This window comes from Camelina sativa, chromosome 1 (assembly GCF_000633955.1).
Source record: "Camelina sativa cultivar DH55 chromosome 1, Cs, whole genome shotgun sequence".
NCBI classification, from domain to species: Eukaryota; Viridiplantae; Streptophyta; class Magnoliopsida; order Brassicales; family Brassicaceae; genus Camelina; species Camelina sativa.
In genome coordinates, this window is record NC_025685.1 from 9,845,562 (window position 1) to 9,864,262 (window position 18,701).

An 18,701-nucleotide genomic window follows, 5' to 3' on the forward strand; every position below is an offset into this window, starting at 1 on the left:
TTCGATACTTTTCACAAAGATCAGAACTTTAGAACCCGATTTCGCATCCAAAATCATTGGTTACTTGCTTTTACAAGACTTGGGTAATAGAGATTTGATGCGTTTGGCTCTTGGACCCGACACTTTCTTACAGTCCGTTTGTCTCAAAGCTAAATCTGCTTTAGGTCTTTCTTCTTCTTCTAATGGATCTTCTTCTTCCTCTGCTTCGTCCCCATTGAACCCTATCTCCAGACCCATTAACATCCACCGTCACTCCTTGTCTCACTCTTCTTCCGGAAACGGGTTTATGGAGTTTTCTAGAAACCCTCTGTCTCCTTCTTACACTACCCCTGGCTCTCTCGGAAGCAACCCTAACATGATTTCGAGTCCGTTTCAAGCAAGTTCGTCTCTTTTTGCTTCAGATGGTGGTGCTGCTGCTGCTGGTGACTCTACTGGAAACGGCGATTTACTCGATGAGCAGCAACTTGGGAACTACTTGTCGTTCCTCAACGAGTCTTCTTCCAAGAACAACGACGAATCTGTGGATCCGTTTGGTTTCTCGTCTGACAATGGTGGAGATGCGCATTTGCATAAGAGGAGTTTCTCAGCCAGTGATGCTTGTTTCGGTTCAGAGGAGCCCGGATTTGGCGGCGGCGGTTACAACAGGTTTCAACACGGTGGTTTAGGTGATGATTTTGATTCTCCTGGTGGTTTTGGCTCGCCGGATTACGTTACTAGACAGCAAGAGGAGATGATGAGGATGAAGATGGCTCAGAGGCAGCGAATGGCCGCTGCTCAGTACTTGGCGGCTTCTGGTTCACCAATGTCGTATGAAAAAGGTCTCAGTTTGCTCTTGCATCAGCGTAATGCGCACAGGTAACTATGAATTGAAGCTTCTTTTTTTTTTTTTTTTTTTCTTTTTTTCTTTTCTCTCAAGAATGTGTATTTGGTTGGTACAGACTTCAGATTTAACCCCAAAAAAATGTGTTGGTTGCGGTGGATCATGAAAAAGTTTTAATCTTTATGATTTTTTAGGTGTTCTGTTCTGAGATGTCAATTATTGCTTATATAATTGTGGTTCTTAACGTCTTTTTCGTATGGTTTTACTACTTTTGGTATTCATTTACATACCAATGATTGGGCTTTTTTTTCTTTTCCTCCTAGGCGCTTTAGTCAATCTTATGTTTGAAGTATGTTTGAAGAAATCTTTGTGTTAGCCTATATGATATGCAAATTGATAGTTTTCTTTTTTTTGGTGGTGTTTTTGTATTTGCAGATCAGGAGCAGGACAATTTGGGGAAGAGGGTTACTGGTATGGTAGTCCAGGCCGGCATGAAAGGGATGAGTTTATGGGAATGGGAGATAAATCTAACTCTGCATCTAAACAGATTTACTTGACATTTCCAGCTGACAGCTCCTTCACTGATGAAGATGTTTCCAATTATTTTGGGTAATCTTTCAAAAATACATTTTTTTGATCAATGCTTTTTATGTGTTTGCATCATCAAAAGTTTGGTGGATGTCTATTAACGTGTGCCTGTCTCTGTTTAATCATGTTTCTTGTTTTCTTGTAGCAATTTTGGACCAGTGCAAGATGTTAGGATCCCCTACCAGCAGAAACGAATGTTTGGGTTTGTCACTTTTGTCCACTCTGAAACTGTGAGAATCATATTGGCCAGAGGAAACCCTCATTTCATCTGTGACTCACGTGTTCTTGTTAAACCCTACAAGGAGAAGGGAAGAATCCTTGAAAAGTATGTTGAAACCACTGCACCTGCATTGTCTGTTTGTTTTGTTTCTCCTTCAGATTCTTCTTCTCTTTCGTGTTTCCTTTTCTTATAGTTCTTTGTTATCAAATAATAGCAGAAGGCAGCAGCAACAAATGCTGCAGCAGATGGAGAGAGGAAACTATTCTCCTGGTTCAAGTCCATCTGGATTGGATTCCAGGGATCTCTTTGATTGTCACTTCGGTTAGTTGAATTTCTTTCCTATGGTTTCATCAGAGCTCAATCTCTTCTTTCTTTTTTTGTTTGGTATTTCTTCTAAGACCAGTCTTGTTTTGTTTGCTACCAGCACCAAGGATGTTTTCTAACACACAGGAGATGATGAGGAGAAAAGCTGAGCAGGCAGCTGACCTGCAACAAGCAATAGAACTCCAAAGGAGNAGATTTACTTGACATTTCCAGCTGACAGCTCCTTCACTGATGAAGATGTTTCCAATTATTTTGGGTAATCTTTCAAAAATACATTTTTTTGATCAATGCTTTTTATGTGTTTGCATCATCAAAAGTTTGGTGGATGTCTATTAACGTGTGCCTGTCTCTGTTTAATCATGTTTCTTGTTTTCTTGTAGCAATTTTGGACCAGTGCAAGATGTTAGGATCCCCTACCAGCAGAAACGAATGTTTGGGTTTGTCACTTTTGTCCACTCTGAAACTGTGAGAATCATATTGGCCAGAGGAAACCCTCATTTCATCTGTGACTCACGTGTTCTTGTTAAACCCTACAAGGAGAAGGGAAGAATCCTTGAAAAGTATGTTGAAACCACTGCACCTGCATTGTCTGTTTGTTTTGTTTCTCCTTCAGATTCTTCTTCTCTTTCGTGTTTCCTTTTCTTATAGTTCTTTGTTATCAAATAATAGCAGAAGGCAGCAGCAACAAATGCTGCAGCAGATGGAGAGAGGAAACTATTCTCCTGGTTCAAGTCCATCTGGATTGGATTCCAGGGATCTCTTTGATTGTCACTTCGGTTAGTTGAATTTCTTTCCTATGGTTTCATCAGAGCTCAATCTCTTCTTTCTTTTTTTGTTTGGTATTTCTTCTAAGACCAGTCTTGTTTTGTTTGCTACCAGCACCAAGGATGTTTTCTAACACACAGGAGATGATGAGGAGAAAAGCTGAGCAGGCAGCTGACCTGCAACAAGCAATAGAACTCCAAAGGAGAAGATTTCTGAATCTGCAGTTGCCCGACATGGACAGTGAATCCTTTCTCCATCACCAGCGTGGTCTTGTTATTGGCTCCCCCGTTCATTTTGCCTCTCGTGGCAATCAAAGCTTGCTATTTCGATCAGAAAACACCAGTGAAGAAGTCATCGAAGGTTATTCTAATCCCCCTATATGTAATTTGGCTTAATCTATCTTTTTTTTCACTTTCTCCCTCCTATCTAACCCCTAAGCAGGTAATGGTGATTCAGGACATTTTCAGTCTGAAGCAAATCGAGCGTTTCTGAGTGATACTGATCATAACATCAGTCAAGAACGTGGTTACAATAACCATCTCAACAACGGGTATGTCTACTAAGACAATAAAAATGGTATCTGATCATTTTCATGGCTTAAGTCGTTTCTGTATGATATACAACATCCACTCTTATCCGTTCTTTTATTACTTTGACTCAAGGCAAGAGACAAGTCTGGAGAACGCTCTGCCTGATAGCTTCTTTGCTTCCCCATCGAAGACTGGTGAAATTCAAGACCCCGAGTTTGAGAAAGAGAATTGTGCTACTCTCTCTGTTACTACAGAAAATAAGGCAGCCTCGTCACTTCAATCAGCCTAGCAATTGGTATGTGCAAACTTTCTTCTTGATTCAGTCACATTATCGCATAACTACTGTTAACACTTGTTAATACCTCTTCCTGGAACTTTCCAGGTTCGATAGAAGCAGAAAGAAAAGTATGAAAAGGTAGGCATTTTAAGCCATACTGCAACTTGAAGGTTCTCTAAACTTAAGTTGGTATTAACTAACTACATGGTTTTAATTTCTTTGGTTGCAGAAAAGTAGAGTCTGATAAAAGAAGCAAGTAGAAGTATTTTGTCTATATGTAGAAGCTAAAACCGGTTTTATAATATGGAACAGAAAGAAGGGTAGAGAGGCCCGTTAGGATATTACATATCTCGAAAAAGGCAGTTGTCGAATGCCAATCTGCAATAGAAATTACAGCTAAGTACTAACCTCGACAAAGCATTGATAGGCAGAAACAATATAGTGACTAAAACCTTCAAGTTTTAAGTTTTCCGTCTGTTCATCGATAATTGTTACCTTTCGACTGGGTTATAATCCTGGTTCTGAACATCAGTTGTCAATATAGATGAATATGTCTCTGTCTTTGTTTTGTTCGTTTTCATATGATCTTTTTGTTTTGTTCGTTTTCATATGATCTTTTCTTCGTTGGTACAAACTATATATATAATATATATTAATTAACCTTCTTATGTCAAGAATGAAAGCAAATGGATTCTTTTAGGGTTCGGTCAATTAATTTTATTCATTTGTAAGACTGCTCTTTAAACTTAAGCTGTCTTCAAATTCAAAATCAATTACGACAACAATCGGGAACAATAATGCAACAAGAAACAGGTTTATGCTCTCTGCATCCTTGGCTAAGGTTATACCAAATATCAAAGTTGACGGAGAGATGAAAGTGCTTGGCTTGTGTTTCTTGAGATTCGGTCATGTATCGGTTCCTGTCAACAAAGCTATAGATCAATACACTTGAAACTCTGATTTAACGTGGTTGATACAAAGTAGAGATTTTGGGATTGATCGGGATCATACCTGAGTCGGAACAATATCAATTTTTGATCCAGTGATAGTTTCATACAAGAAGATGTACCTGCCATCATCACGGTTCCTTGCATCAGTTTTTTTAATACCAAAACTACTAGCAAAAACTAACGTAGTTCAGTGAATGTCCGATCTTACAAAGCATGTACACACAATGTTTCTTCCCATATTGAAAACATGTAATAGAACAATCCTCTAGTAAAATTTACAGATCAAAATACATACCGCCAAGCTAATTCAGTCACGAGTTCTGCTGGAGCAGCAGGCAGGACCTGAAAATTACCGACGATGGAGACACCAAGAATTTTAGCAGGGGTTTTAGATAGAGTAGGAAAAATGAAAATTACATTGTGAAGATGTAAGCATACCTTGTCCTCGTACGGATTGCAGTTCTCTTTGAACCATAATCTTAGGAACTCCTATTTGAATTAAAAAAAACAGAGAACGTGTGAGTGAACAAAGTATTACAACCCAATGAAACCTGACTGAGAGCAAAAACAGGCAAAATCACTAACCTTATCAACATTTTCAGGCTCCATGCCTTTTTGGAAGCGCTCTTCATATGAACCTGCAAGCCAGTATCTGCTGGAATCGGGTGTATGAATCTATGCACAATGTGTACAAGTGGATGATGATTCTAATCAGTGATTTTGGCAATTTGTGCAGATATGTGTTCAACTATGCATTCAAAGAGAGATAGACATGGAAATAAAGAGAAAATATAACAGACCTCATCAATCAATAAGATTGAGCCATCACTACTTCTTCCAAACTCGTACTTTGTGTCTACCAGTATCAGTCCATGTTCCTTGGCAACACGCTGAAAAGTAAGCATGATATAATTAAAATCTATTAGACCTTCCAACAATACACAATATTTCAATATTGAAGCCAGCAAAATATATCAAGAAACTGATTTCTTGTGGTCTGCAATTTACAATTATGAAAATCACTATAGTCTATGGCTTCTGACGTAGGAGTTGTAACTAACCTGCCCAAACTCAAACAAGCTCAAAGCTTTCATACTTGCTTCATCAAATTCAGCTTGAGTCATGAATCCACCTTCAACTATCTGCAAGAATCATCTGAAGAATTAGAAGAAACACAGAACTACACAGTTTTGGCTTATATATTCTTGTCTTACAGCTAAGCAGATCACAGAAAGAGCAACCTAATGACTCAAAAAACTTATTTTATGGAATCTACATTTATTTATTGTAACAGGTTATTAGACCTCATTTGGAGAGATGGGCACATCATGATCCGCAGCCTTGGTTGTCGGTGTGAGTATATTAGCTGGAAGCTTCTGGTTTTTTACTAATCCTGCACAATTTAGTGATCAGCATATCAATGATGATCTTCTAAGATGCACTTAAAGAAGAAGGCAACTAATAAATGGAAATAAAAGAAACTGTACCATCTGAGAGCTCATTCCCACAATAGTTACGAACACCTTTATTGTACACCGTCCATAAAGAAGTGTCAGTACTTCCAGTCACATATCCTCTAACTACAAATAACAAACATAAGAGAACAGCTTAGAACTAAAGCAAATACATAGGGAAGCGTCTGACAAGGTACTCTACATCTAGATCCAACACGCACTAACCCACAAACTCTATGGGGAAAACCGAGCATTTCTTTGCGATAACAACATTTCTGTCAGGAGATGAAACAATTGCATTTGGAGTTATGTGCTGTGTGTTATTGAACCACCACAAACTTGTCTCGTTAAGAACCTGAAAGTTAATCACCACAAACTTATAATTTCGTTACAGTTTGATCCATTGTTTGACAACACTGCAAAGCTTTGAATAAAGAGCACAAACCTGGCCTTTGAAGGGAATTGAAGCAAGATTTCTGTCGAATGCACTCAACCTATCTGTTGTAATAAGAACCAGATAATCACCAGCATCATAAATATCTCTAACCTGCAATATCAATTTTACTATCTTGATCAGTTCTCAATTCTAAAATCAACAATTGTGTTGGTCTAGCACAGGCATAGTCTTTTCAGAAAGATATGAAACAAAAAGGAAACATTACTAACCTTTCCCCTGATTCGAGATTTCAGACCAGGAACAGTCGTTAGAAGATTCGTCTCAGAGAGACAATTAGAAAGCGAGTCTTTGATTGTGCAAAGAACCACTCCTTTCCGGTTACTCGTGACTAAATCGTCAAGAGACAGTTGTGGTCGCTCCTCCTGCTGGTTTTGGGTCTTTCCCTGGCAAGACATAACCAATGAACAGGGTTTTGGGTATTTCTTGAACTCCGGTAATGTTCTAAGGAACGAGACTGATGCAAAAGCTGGGTTTTTAACAGACACTGCTCTAGCAACGCTCTGGGGTGTTCTCAACGGATTTAGAGTTGACCTCACACACTGAGCCATTCCAGAAACAGGCACTTAAAACCCCTGGCACCAGAAAAACCACAAAAATCTTAAAAATTTATACGATTTGAACTCCATTTCAGTAGCAGCCAGCCAGCCACAAAGGCAAAACAAGAAGAGTAGGAAGGATTCTAAACGGAACATATAAAGTCAGGATTATAGTCCAAAATAAACTCTAGAAAGGAAGAAGAGCAGACAACATATAAGCGAAACGAGTAACCACAGCTAACACAAACCCCGTGAAAATATGAGAATCGAACATGTGAGAACAGAAAGGAAGAAAGCCAAAACCTTTGAACAAATAAGCTAAAGCCGGAGCGCGACGGAATCAGTTCTGATAAACAGGGAGACAATAGAAGCCGGCGGCGATAAGTAGGGAGAAACACCGAGCTCGGAATTTGCGTTTGCGTTTAAAACCTGAATGTTATTTTTTTTTCACAAACATTAGAATGTTTATTTAAATTAAGGAAAAATAAAATATACAACGAGAGAGAAGAAAAAAACACGGCTTTGCCCTCTCGGGGATCAAGATCCGTCACCTCTGCAACCAAAATCTGTGTTTTTTTTACCTGTATTCAAACCAAAGGTTAAACCTTTGCTTGAAGTTTGTGAAACCCTCAAGGGAGATAGATGCCAATTTAGAGAGTCGAGAAAGAGAGACAGAGAAGCAGAGAGAGAGATATGGCGAGGCAAGCTGGGAAGCAGAATTGTAGGAGGGTTGTGTTAGTTTCATGCCTCGCGCTTTTAGCTGCGGGACTTGTTGGAGACTTCCTTTGGGCTTCTTCTCATCGTTTCTCCTCCGTTGGGATGTCTCTTCCCTCCTCTTTTACCACCGTGATCGGACAACTCCCTCCTAATTCCAATGTAAATGCTGTCTCTTGTTGATGTAATTGGATCTCAAACAAATACTCACTTGTTGCGCCTGGTCATCAAAAATAATTAGGCTCAGTTTCTCACTTCTTGCGTCTGCTTTTGGTGCTTCTTCAGGGAAACGATACTGAGAAGAAGAAGGAGAAGAATGATAAAGTTCGGGAAAGGAAGCTTTCTGCAACGTTTCAAGATTTGGCTGCTCCTGAACTCAAATGGGAGAAGATGGCAGCTGCTCCTGTGCCTCGCTTAGATGGAGCTGCAATTCAGATTAGGAATTTTCTATATGTGTTTGCTGGATACGGCACCATTGATATTGTAAGCCTCTTATATATCCTTCTTTAAAGAAAAAAAACAAAGAACAAGAGATCTTTGATCAGTAGTATTTGGTTGTTTCTGACCAATGATGAGCTGTGTTTTTATGTGTGTTTCGACATTCAGGTACATTCCCATGTTGATATATACAATTTCGTAGATAATACATGGGGAGGAAGATTTGATATGCCAAAAGAGATGGCACATTCACATTTAGGGATGGTAACGGATGGTAGATACATCTACATTGTCACTGGTCAATATGGTCCTCAATGTAGAGGGCCTACAGCTAAAACTTTTGTGCTTGACACTGATACTAATTCGTGGAGTGACTTCGTTCCCTTACCAGTTCCTAGGTAATTTTGAATATCCCTGCTGATGAGATTACTGGTTTAGCTCGTTTGGATGATATCATTTTGTTGCTCAAGATATTCTGTGATGCTTAATGATTAGAGGAACTGAGTGTTAAATTGTGTTTACATTCAGGTATGCTCCAGCTACTCAGCTTTGGAGAGGTAGGCTCCACGTGATGGGTGGAAGCAAGGAGAATCGGCATACACCAGGGCTTGAACACTGGAGTATTGCAGTAAAAGATGGGAAAGCATTGGAAAAGGAGTGGAGAAGTGAAATTCCAATCCCTCGTGGAGGACCTCACAGGTTATTTTCTCAACTCTGTTGAAGTCTGTTGTTTATAGCTACTTCATACACCTTCCTCCGATTTATTTGAGTTTGACTGTTCTTGTGTGACTGTAGAGCATGCGTAGTAGTGGATGACCGGCTTTTTGTCATTGGAGGTCAAGAAGGTGATTTCATGGCTAAACCAGGATCTCCCATCTTCAAATGCTCACGCCGTATGGAGGTATCCAATAATAGACTACCTGTTTGATTAAATATTCATGACTCCTCAAGTGTTGCAATTTATGAACATCATGTGTCCTTTTTTCACCTTGGTGGTTTTAGGTTGTATTCAGTGATGTCTACATGCTGGATGAGGAAATGAAGTGGAAAGTTATGCCATCAATGCCAAAACCGGATTCCCATATTGAATTTGCTTGGAAAGTTGTTAACAACTCCATTGTAATCGTTGGAGGCACTACAGAGAAGCATCCTGAAACCAAAAAGATGGTCCTTGTTGGTGAAATCTTCCAGTTCAACCTGAATACAATGGTAAAAACCCCAGTGACATTCATGCTTAAAACCTCTCTATCCTATTAAAAAGTGTAAACAGTAGCTCGAAATTTTGTTCTCTGCAGAAATGGTATGTGATTGGAAAGTTGCCATACCGTGTGAAGACTACGCTGGTTGGGTATTGGGAAGGGCAGTTATACTTCACCTCGGGGCAACGAGACAAAGGGCCAGATGATCCTGCCCCTCGTAAGGTGATTGCAGAGATGTGGAGAACCAAACTGATACTGAATCCATGAGGAGAGACAAAGAATCGATCTCCCTTTTGTTATGCAAAGTCGTCCCAGCATTCTTTTTTAAGTTAGTATTTTTTTGAGCATAATTCATCCCACTACAGTTTTTGTTGTATCTTATCTTCTGTATGTTGATGGAGCATTTGTATATTGTAAACAAAATCTTTAGAAACGACACCCATTATGCTGTGAGAATTATGAATGAGGAAAAGTTTTAAGTCCAAACTTGTCCTCAGTTATGTTCCAAGTTTTGTTCAAACCAACAAGGTTCTTTGGAGTAGGCAAAGGGGAAGAGAACCAGAGCCAATAATTTAGAATGGTAACATTAATTTATGAACTATCTACCTAACTCTTGAGGGTTTTTATTTTGGTGGTGACGACAAAGTTATGTCTTCATCTCCTGCAGCTTCACAAATAAGTGAAATTTTCTTTTTTTGGCATAGAATTTTGCTTTTTATATGTGTTGTAAAATATTTTAAAATTACCCAAACTTAAATAATAAAATCTCATAATCTCATAGAATCACATTTCATTTTCTTTTTTAAAAAATAGAAAAACTCTAAAACACAATCAAATCTTCTAAAAATCTTCTTTCAAAATTGTAAAATATCAAAATTCTAACAAATCCTTAAAATATCAAGTTGAATACTCCCTCATAGTATTGCTAATTTATATAATTGTTTTCCAAATTAGTTCCAATTTTTCTCCTCGCAGCCCTGATAATAAAATTATTTACTACTAAAGTATTCAACCCCAATGTTTTTAGAAACAGTTGTTTTCGAACACAAACACAATGCATCTCCTAGAGGATTTGGTAGTGGAAATACTATCTAGGGTTCCTGCTTTCTAATTGGAGGGTACGGGAACCGTATCATGGACCAAGTCCCATCATTTTCACTCTAAGATTTATATAACTGTCTCGGCCGACCATGAGGAGAAAGTTTTAGTGTGTGAACATATACTTGGAGCCTGCTACAGCTTAGACATTGTGGGAAACGTCTTACACATTGTGGGAGAGGATATACACATCAGAAAAGTGAATTTATATGGAGATATCGGATGCCCAATTCTCTTCACTTATGTTCCTAGTTTGGTTCAAATCCAACAAGCTATCTAGAATCTAGGAGTGGGTCTTGGAAGAGGCTAGCTAGCTAGTGATATATTATTGTCACATTAATTTATGTTCGTTCTCTATCCATGTATTGATATTTAACAACCTGTAGTGCATGGTCTTGGAAGAGGCTAGCTAGCTATTCTGGTTCTTTTATATGAAACCAAAAAGAGACCAGTGACGACACATACTTTTTGTGATATATCTTGAATGATTTACTTTTTGCAAATTAAAAGGTTTTGAAACTACGAACAAGGAAGCATGGATGACAAAGGAGAGGAAGAATAAAATCCCAATTATTTCTTCCCAAATACTCTGTTTCTGTACTTCTTCCCTCTTTTTATTTTTTTCCGTTACTGCTTCAACAACTCATTCGTGTTGCTTAAGTTTGACTTGGCTCAAGCTTGGCCCAGTTAGAAAGTTCCTCGGCCCGAGAACCCGTTTTGACCCACACCCCGATGATGAATCCTCTCCTTGATTTAGATCACGAGGATGAATTATTTCTTGTTACAAAATCTGTAGAAAACGACACTCGTTTTGGTGCGAGGGTATAAGTTTTAGGTCTAAAAAAACTTCGATCCCAAGTTTGATGGACTCAAACGACGAGATAGGTCCATACGAGTTAGGAGGCCTAATCCTCGGTGCAACGATTAGGCGGCGGTGGAGTTCGTTGGGTTTTGGTGTTTTGTTTTTTCAGTTTTAAGTTGCTTTGGATATTCTTGTTTCTGTCTTGCTGGTATCTCCTGATGTTATCCTTATCCTCCTAGGACTCAATATATAGTCCTCTTCTATATAAACCAAAAGAAATATTAGAAAAGAGGTAGTTCAAACTACCCATTAAAGAAATCTTGTGTCTTAGTGTTCTTACGACTATGATTGGGACCTATCAAAAGAAGATGAGAAGCACAGTATACCTTCCTGAAGATTTGCTAGTGGAGATACTCTCTAGAGTTCCTACGGTAGCTCTAGCACGATTACGATCAACATGCAAAAGATGGAACGCTCTGTTCAAAGACGGGAGATTTGCTAAGAAGCACTTTGCTAATGCTCCAAGGCACTCCTCCTCTCTGGTTCTCGGGTTGATTGATTCTAGGGTTTATTTAGTGAGCATCAGTTTCCATGGGATTAAAAATAACAACGTTGATCCCTCTGCAAAGTTAAAAGGTCCATTCAGCCTAAAAGACCCTCTCTCTAGTACTTCAAAAGAAGTATATATTCGTAACGCCTTTCACTGCGACGGCTTATTGCTATGCATTACCGAGGACTCTAGACTCGTGGTTTGGAACCCGTGTTTAGGCGAGATGAAGTGGATCCAACCTCGAAATGTATACAAAGAATTTGACTACTATGCTTTCGGTTACGGAGACAAATCTTCTTGTTACAAAATCTTGAGGATGCAACAATTTGCACACCATGTCCGAAGTCTATGACCTTGCTTCTAATAAGTGGAGCAGCGTTGGTGTGACTACTGACTGGGTCATACAACCGAGTAAGAGTTGTGGCATGTATGTCAAGGGAACTACTTACTGGTTTGCTCTTGGTAAAGACAGGCCACCACATGATCGTTATTTTTTACTAAGTTTCGATTTTTCAAGCGAGAGATTCCGAAGTCTGTCTCTTCCCGCGGATGCTAATCATTCTTCTCTTTATGTGGCTTTATCGATGACTAAAGAAGAGCAACAATTTCGTATGTTTGCCAGTTTTGACTCTGATGAGAGAAACAAATCAGATGTATGGATAGCAACCAAGGTGGAGAGTAACGGAGCCATGTCGTGGACCAAGTTCCGTCGTTTTCACTCTCATATTCGTTTAACTGTCTCGGCCCATAAGAAGAACGTTTTCGTGTGTAAACCTAAGCATGAGGCCTACAACAACATCTTATACATTGTGGGAGAGGATTTGTACATCTTAAAAGTGTATAAATATACTGAAGATATGATATACCCAATTCTCCTTACTTATGTTCCAAGTTTGGTTCAGATCCAATAAGGTATCTAGTCTGCTTGGAAGAGGCTTGTCTTTTTATCCTGCGGAAGTTGAAGTTGGTTTGCTTATTTGAATCCCAAAATAATGTCTTTGAACCGTGGATTGGATGGCTTTCTCTTGTTAAACGAGAAATATATTGTCACTTTTACTTCAACAGTACTATATATATGACTCGCTCGAAACCAAGAAGATGTAACCGTTGGGAGGCATCATGGTCCATGATTCATGGAAAAGGCATCCTGAAACCAAGAAGATATGGTTCTGGTTGACTAGATCTTTAGATTCAACCTGAATACAAAGGTTATGTAAACCCGATGGCCTGCACGTTCAAATAAACCTTTTTCAGTTGGTTTTTGGGTTCATGGATGATTTTTTACTTTGAAAGTTCATATTTTGCATTTTATCTTTCTTCTATGTTGATGGGGATTTGAATATTGTTAACTAAACCAGACAAGTTATATTAAAATTTCAACTTTTCAACACAACTTTGGTGTCAAGATTGAATCCATATTATGTCTCGGGGGAGTGGGAGTGGATTCTTTGCATGTCTGTGAAGGTAATTACTTATACTTACTGTTCTAAAAAGCGGTCTATCTAGGTTTCATCTCCCATGAGAAGAGAGTTTTAGTCTGTCAAGTTGACATATACTTGGACCCTACGTACTGACTACAACGCCTTACACATTGTGGGAAACGTCTTACACATTGTGGGAGATGATATATACATCAGACAAGAGAATATATTAGATGGAGATATATTCATATGCCCAATTCTCCTCACTTATGTTGCTAGTTTAGTTCAAATCCAACAAGCTATCTAGTAGTGGTCTTGGTATGGCTGTTCTGTTTTCTTTTTTATATATATATATATAAAACCAAAAAGACCAGTGACGAGTGACGACACATACTTTTATGAATTCTCTTCTTCGCCTAGATCTTCATGACTCAGCCAAGAATCATTCCAAACCAATTCCAAGATCAATAACTCCTCTTCGACCAGTTATATCAATTAGGAAAAAAAATTGTAATAATGCCAATTTAACAGTTGACCAATTCAATTTTCGAAATTTAAATATACAAACATTTCGAAACGTCACGTCGGTTACTTTTTTCTTCTTATATTAAAGAGCAATCGTAAGACATTGGAAGCCGTACGACGTTTCTCCTAAGAACACCAAATGTTGGCTGAATTTAAGAAGCGTGTGAAGCGGCAGCAGCAGCAAAGAACAAAGGACTTTTATGGTAAGCAACCGATTTGCATGAATGTTTAAACCTCTCATTTCCCCCTCGTTTTCTAAGTATATATATGTATAACCCTAATTATTTCATTGAAATCTCAAGTGAAAATGTATCTTCCGGAGGATTTGGAAGTGGAGATACTCTCTAAGGCTCCGTTGGCTTCTCTGGCACGACTACGATGGACATCCAAAAGATGGAACGCTCTGATCAAAGATATACTTGCGAAGAAGCAGTCTCAGGTTATTATGTTGATTGGCTTCAGGGTTTGTTTAGTGAGTGTCGATCTCCATGGAATTCACAACAGCAAGGTGAAGGTAACAAGTCAATTTAGCCTAAGAGATCCTCTTTCTTCTAACTCTTCAGAAGAAGTCGATATACGTAATGTCTTTCACTGCGAAGGCTTGTTGCTATGCACCACCAAAGAGAGTAGTAGAGTTGTGGTATGGAATCCGTGTTCACGTGAAACCATGTGGATCCAACCAAGAGATACCTACAAGCAAAATGATTACTTTGCTCTCGGTAAATCCTCCTGCAACAAGTACAAAATCTTGCGAGTGGATCAGCATAATAACTTGATGCCAAGCTTACTTGAGTTCGAAATCTATGACTTTACCTCTAATTCGTGGAGGGTTGTTGGTGAGACTATAGACTGGTTTATACCACGGTGGAATGGTCGTGGTGGCGTGTCTGTGAAGGGAAATACTTACTGGCTTGCTTCTACGCAAGACAACCCACGTGAGGATTTCTTATTGTGTTTTGACTTTTCATTAGAGACATTTGGAAGTGTCTCTCTTCCGGGTAATTATCTTTCTCATCAAGTTATCAGTTTATCAGTGACTAGAGAAGATCAGAAACTTTGTTTGCTAACTACTCAAAGCGGTAAAGTACACGATATAGATGTATGGATCGCGACTAAGATTGATAAGACGCAAGTAAGTCCGGAGAACAAAACAACGATTGAGAGTCTCGTAGCTGCGTCATGGAGCAAGTTCCTATCATTGGATTTAGCCAATCTTCATCAGCGCTTTCGCTTCTTTAATGGGATGAATTTCTTGGTCGACCAGGAGAAGAAAGTTTTATTGTGTAGCAGTATGCGTGGGGTCTCCAACACCTTCTTACACGTGGTGGGAGGGGGCAAATATATACAAGTGGCTCATAATGATGCAGAGACTATATGGTCACTTGTCGTCAGTTATGTTCCAAGTTTTGTTCAAGTCCAACCAACAATGTTCTTGGAGTAGGCAAAAAGGAAAAGTATCAAAGCTGGTGATATATAATGGTCACACTAAATTATTTATGTATTACGTTATCCAACTCTTGAGATGTTAATATAATGATATAATATGTATTGCTACTTTAAATACTTGTTTTCTAAAATTATTTCCAGTTTTTATCCTCTGTAATTTTGCCCTGATAATCAAATTATTCTGGTTTCTTTTGTATATAAAACCAAGACCAGTGACGAGACTTACGTTTGCAATACATCTTGAATGAGCCTAAAACTTGAGCACTTTATATGAGCTTTATTTTCTTCTTCTTTCATATTGTAACAACACATGAGGGAGAAGTATGTAGGTTAATTGGTAGGCTCTAAGATGAGAGTTGATTATGGTTGTCTTGTCCCATGGGCCAGAAGCCCAAAGTTAGCTGAATCGAGGACGTGAATCAGTGCGGCACACACAGAGAGCAATTAAATCGAATGTTGTTATAGGTTCAAAACCTCTCATCTCCCTTGTTTACTAGTATTCAAAACCCTAATCCTTTTTAGAAACGGTCGTTTTCGAGCACAATGCATCTCCCAGAAGCTTTGGTAGTGGAGATATTCTATAGGGTTCCTGCTGTATCTCAGGCACGATTGAGATTGACATCCCAAAGATGAAACGCTCTGGTCAAAGATGGGAGACTTGCTAAAAAGCACTCTGCTTATGCTCCAAGGCAGCCTCCTCTGTTTATCATGTTGATTGATTTTAGGGTTTATTTAGTGAGCGTTGATCTATATAGAGTCGACAAGAAGGATGTTCCATCTGCAAAGATAACAGGTCAAATTAGCCTAAAAGAGCCTCTTTCTAATAAATCTTCAAAAGAAGTTGATATATGTAACGTCTTTCACTGCGACGGGTTGTTGCTATGTACCACCAAGGACAATAGACCAGTTGTTTGGAATCCATGTACAGGTGAAACCAGGTGGATCGTCCAACCCATGCTTAGCTACGAGGGATTCAACCAATATGCTCTCGGTTACGATTACGAATCCTCCTGTTACAAAATCTTGAGGATGTATCCTGGTCGTGTCCCAACTCAAACTAAGTACCAAGTCTATGAATTTACCTCCAAATTGTGGGAGGACATTGGTGAGACTGGAAACTGGTCAATACCACGGATTCAGAGTCTTGGCATATCTGTGAAGGGAAGTACTTACTGGCTTGCTTATTGTCGACGAGAACTAGGTGTTTTCTTACTAAATTTTGATTTTTCAACAGAGAGATTCCAAAGTCTGTCTCTTCCCGAGGATTCTCCTCGTTTTTATTTTGATCTGGCTTTATCAGTGACTAGATCAGAAGAGCAACAACTTTGTTTGCTTGCTGTTTGGAGCTCTGAAGTATGGATAGCGACTAAGATGGAGAGTGCCGGAGATATTTCATGGAGCAAGTTCCTAAAAGTGTCTAAATTCGATCTCCGAAGCCATTTTCGGTGTTGTATTGAGATGAGTACTAGCTTCTTGGTCGACCAGGAGAACAAAGTTGTAGTGTCTTGTAATAACTCCGTGTTCTCCAAAAACTTTATACAGATTGTGGGAAAGGATAAATACATACATGAGGATGATCAAAATGGTGCAAAGTCTCCTACCACACGTATCCTCACTTATGTTCCAGGTTTGGCTCAAATCCAACTAGGTATCTAGTTCTAGGAGGAGGTGGTCTGTGCATTGTTTACTTAAAAGTTAAAACACCAAAAATAATGTCTAAGTTAGGATGTTTCTCTCTCTACAAGCATAGCTGTAGGCATCACAGAGAAGCAATTCTGAAACCACCAAGACGGTTCTCTTTGGCGAAATATAGTTCAGTTTTAAACTCAACTCAGCGACTAAGTTGTAGTCTATTTATATTCTCTGTTTTTCTATATAGTAAACTTAAAACACATCTTTGGTTATGATTACAAAACATGTTTAAATCATGAGTTCATGAACAATATAATTACTTATCCGTCTTTTATAAAGAAGAAAGAAAAATTTAAATCTGCATCATCAAAAAACTATAGATCAGAGGTTAAGAACAAGACAGGACTACAATTTTTGTTAGCTTCTCAACTCGAGCCACTTTAATTCGGGAATAGGCTAAGAACAAAGCACCACCATAAAAAAACTCTCCCTCAAACCTAAGACTTGGTGTTAAAGCAACATGATTTGGGCCGAAGCCCACACTAGAATCATGAGATGTCACGACACTCTGCAAAACATAAATTATGAGAAAAAAACTCTCCCTCAAACGTCTCAAAACTCTGTTTCTTGCAACCCTAATTTCTGAAAACAGTAAGATGATGATGAAGAAGAGGAACACAGTTAATCATCTTCCGAAGGATATGGTAGTGGAGATACTCTCTAGGGTTCCAGCTATATCTCTGACACGATTACGATCTACATCCAAAGGATGGAACGCTCTTGTTAAGGATGATGAGAGACTTGCTAAGAAGCACTCTGCTTTTGCTCCAAAGCCGTCTCTGGTTATCATGTTGATTGATTATAAGCTTTATATAATGAACGTCAGTCTCCATGGAATTGAAGAGGTTGATTTATCTGTAAAGATAACATGTCAGTTCAGCCTAAAAGATCCTAACTCTTCAGAAGAAGTTGATATACGTGACGTCTTTCACTACGACGGCTTATTGCTATGCAGCACCAAAGACAATAGACTGGTCGTTTGGAATCCATGTTTAGGTGAAACAAGTTGGATCCAACCCCTAGATTCCTACAAGGAATCAGACTTCTATGCTCTCAGGCTACGATCGTAGATCCTCATGTTACAAAATCTTGAGGATTCATCGACATGAAGACCGTATCCCAGTACGAACTGAGTACCAAGTCTATGACTTTACCTATAAATCGTGGCGGTTTGTTGGTGAGACTGGAGGCTGGTTCATACCAAGTGTTGGGAGTCGGAGACGTGGCTTGTCTATGAAAGGAAATACTTACTGGCTTGCTACTAATGAATCCGGACCACCGTTTGATAAGTTCTTATTATGTTTTGATTTTTAAGCTGACAGATTTTCGAAGACTGTCTCATCCCACAGGTACTCGTCGTTCTTATTATGATGTGTCTTTATCAGTGACTAGAGAAGAGCAACAACTTTGTATGTTTTCAACTTATGGCTCTGAGGTATGGATAGCAACTAAGATTGATCAGAGTACCGGAGCCGTGTCATGGAGCAAGTCCCATCGTTTTTACTTACGAATTGATGTGATGACAGTCTTGGATGACCATGAGAAGAACGTTTTCGTGTATCGCTACGAAGCCAGGTCCAAAAGCGTGTTACACATTGTAGGAGAGGATATATTCATCATACAAGTGGTTCACCATGGTGCAGATTCTAAATGCCCATTTTTCCTCACTTATGTTCCAACTTTGGTTCAAATACAATTAAGGTATCTAGTGTTCGTTTCTGTGAAGAGGCTAGTGTGTGATTATGATTGTCCCACTAATTTATGTTTTAACGATTCAAATTATTTTTTTGAATGCCAACTAATTTTTCTCGTATGTAGAACAATGTATGTCCCAACCAAGGTGGCGCTGAGGCATTAAATACCCAAAATATTTATTGGCTTTTGGTAATTTCAAA

At 38.9% G+C, this 18,701-nt stretch overlaps 4 protein-coding genes and 3 pseudogenes across 4 annotated transcripts; 6 read left to right on the forward strand and 1 right to left on the reverse strand.

The window, feature by feature from the left end:
• Positions 1 to 4,111, forward strand: LOC104786049 (zinc finger CCCH domain-containing protein 55-like; the record flags this gene model as incomplete). Its single annotated transcript, XM_019227246.1, is given in 9 exon segments — positions 1 to 855; positions 1,256 to 1,429; positions 1,554 to 1,733; positions 1,843 to 1,949; positions 2,832 to 3,077; positions 3,159 to 3,267; positions 3,380 to 3,542; positions 3,630 to 3,662; positions 3,754 to 4,111. Coding segments are annotated over 7 exon segments (1,828 nt in total), but the record flags the coding sequence as incomplete, so codon positions are not given.
• Positions 4,202 to 7,643, reverse strand: LOC104786059 (phosphoribosylaminoimidazole-succinocarboxamide synthase, chloroplastic-like). The gene is made up of 14 exons (XM_010511385.2): positions 7,503 to 7,643; positions 7,225 to 7,350; positions 6,595 to 6,957; positions 6,374 to 6,475; positions 6,154 to 6,283; positions 5,962 to 6,054; positions 5,779 to 5,867; positions 5,536 to 5,616; positions 5,275 to 5,364; positions 5,060 to 5,149; positions 4,913 to 4,963; positions 4,770 to 4,816; positions 4,536 to 4,593; positions 4,202 to 4,444 (listed from the first exon to the last, which is right to left on the reverse strand). Exons 3-14 carry the CDS (start codon positions 6,931 to 6,933, stop codon positions 4,379 to 4,381), a joined length of 1,236 nt encoding a protein of 411 aa, XP_010509687.1. The 5' UTR covers positions 6,934 to 6,957; positions 7,225 to 7,350; positions 7,503 to 7,643; the 3' UTR covers positions 4,202 to 4,378.
• On the forward strand, positions 7,490 to 9,758 carry LOC104786069 (kelch repeat-containing protein At3g27220-like). Its single transcript, XM_010511397.2, has 7 exons — positions 7,490 to 7,797; positions 7,921 to 8,118; positions 8,242 to 8,471; positions 8,602 to 8,772; positions 8,869 to 8,974; positions 9,076 to 9,282; positions 9,369 to 9,758. Exons 1-7 carry the CDS (start codon positions 7,615 to 7,617, stop codon positions 9,537 to 9,539), a joined length of 1,266 nt encoding a protein of 421 aa, XP_010509699.1. The 5' UTR covers positions 7,490 to 7,614; the 3' UTR covers positions 9,540 to 9,758.
• Positions 11,517 to 12,633, forward strand: LOC104706029 (annotated as a pseudogene).
• Positions 13,784 to 15,184, forward strand: LOC104786079 (putative F-box protein At4g10190). Its single transcript, XM_010511407.1, has 2 exons — positions 13,784 to 13,871; positions 13,971 to 15,184. The coding sequence occupies exons 1-2, from the start codon at positions 13,808 to 13,810 to the stop codon at positions 15,107 to 15,109; spliced, it is 1,203 nt and encodes a 400-aa protein (XP_010509709.1). The 5' UTR covers positions 13,784 to 13,807; the 3' UTR covers positions 15,110 to 15,184.
• On the forward strand, positions 15,658 to 16,770 carry LOC104706036 (annotated as a pseudogene).
• On the forward strand, positions 17,406 to 18,664 carry LOC104706044 (annotated as a pseudogene).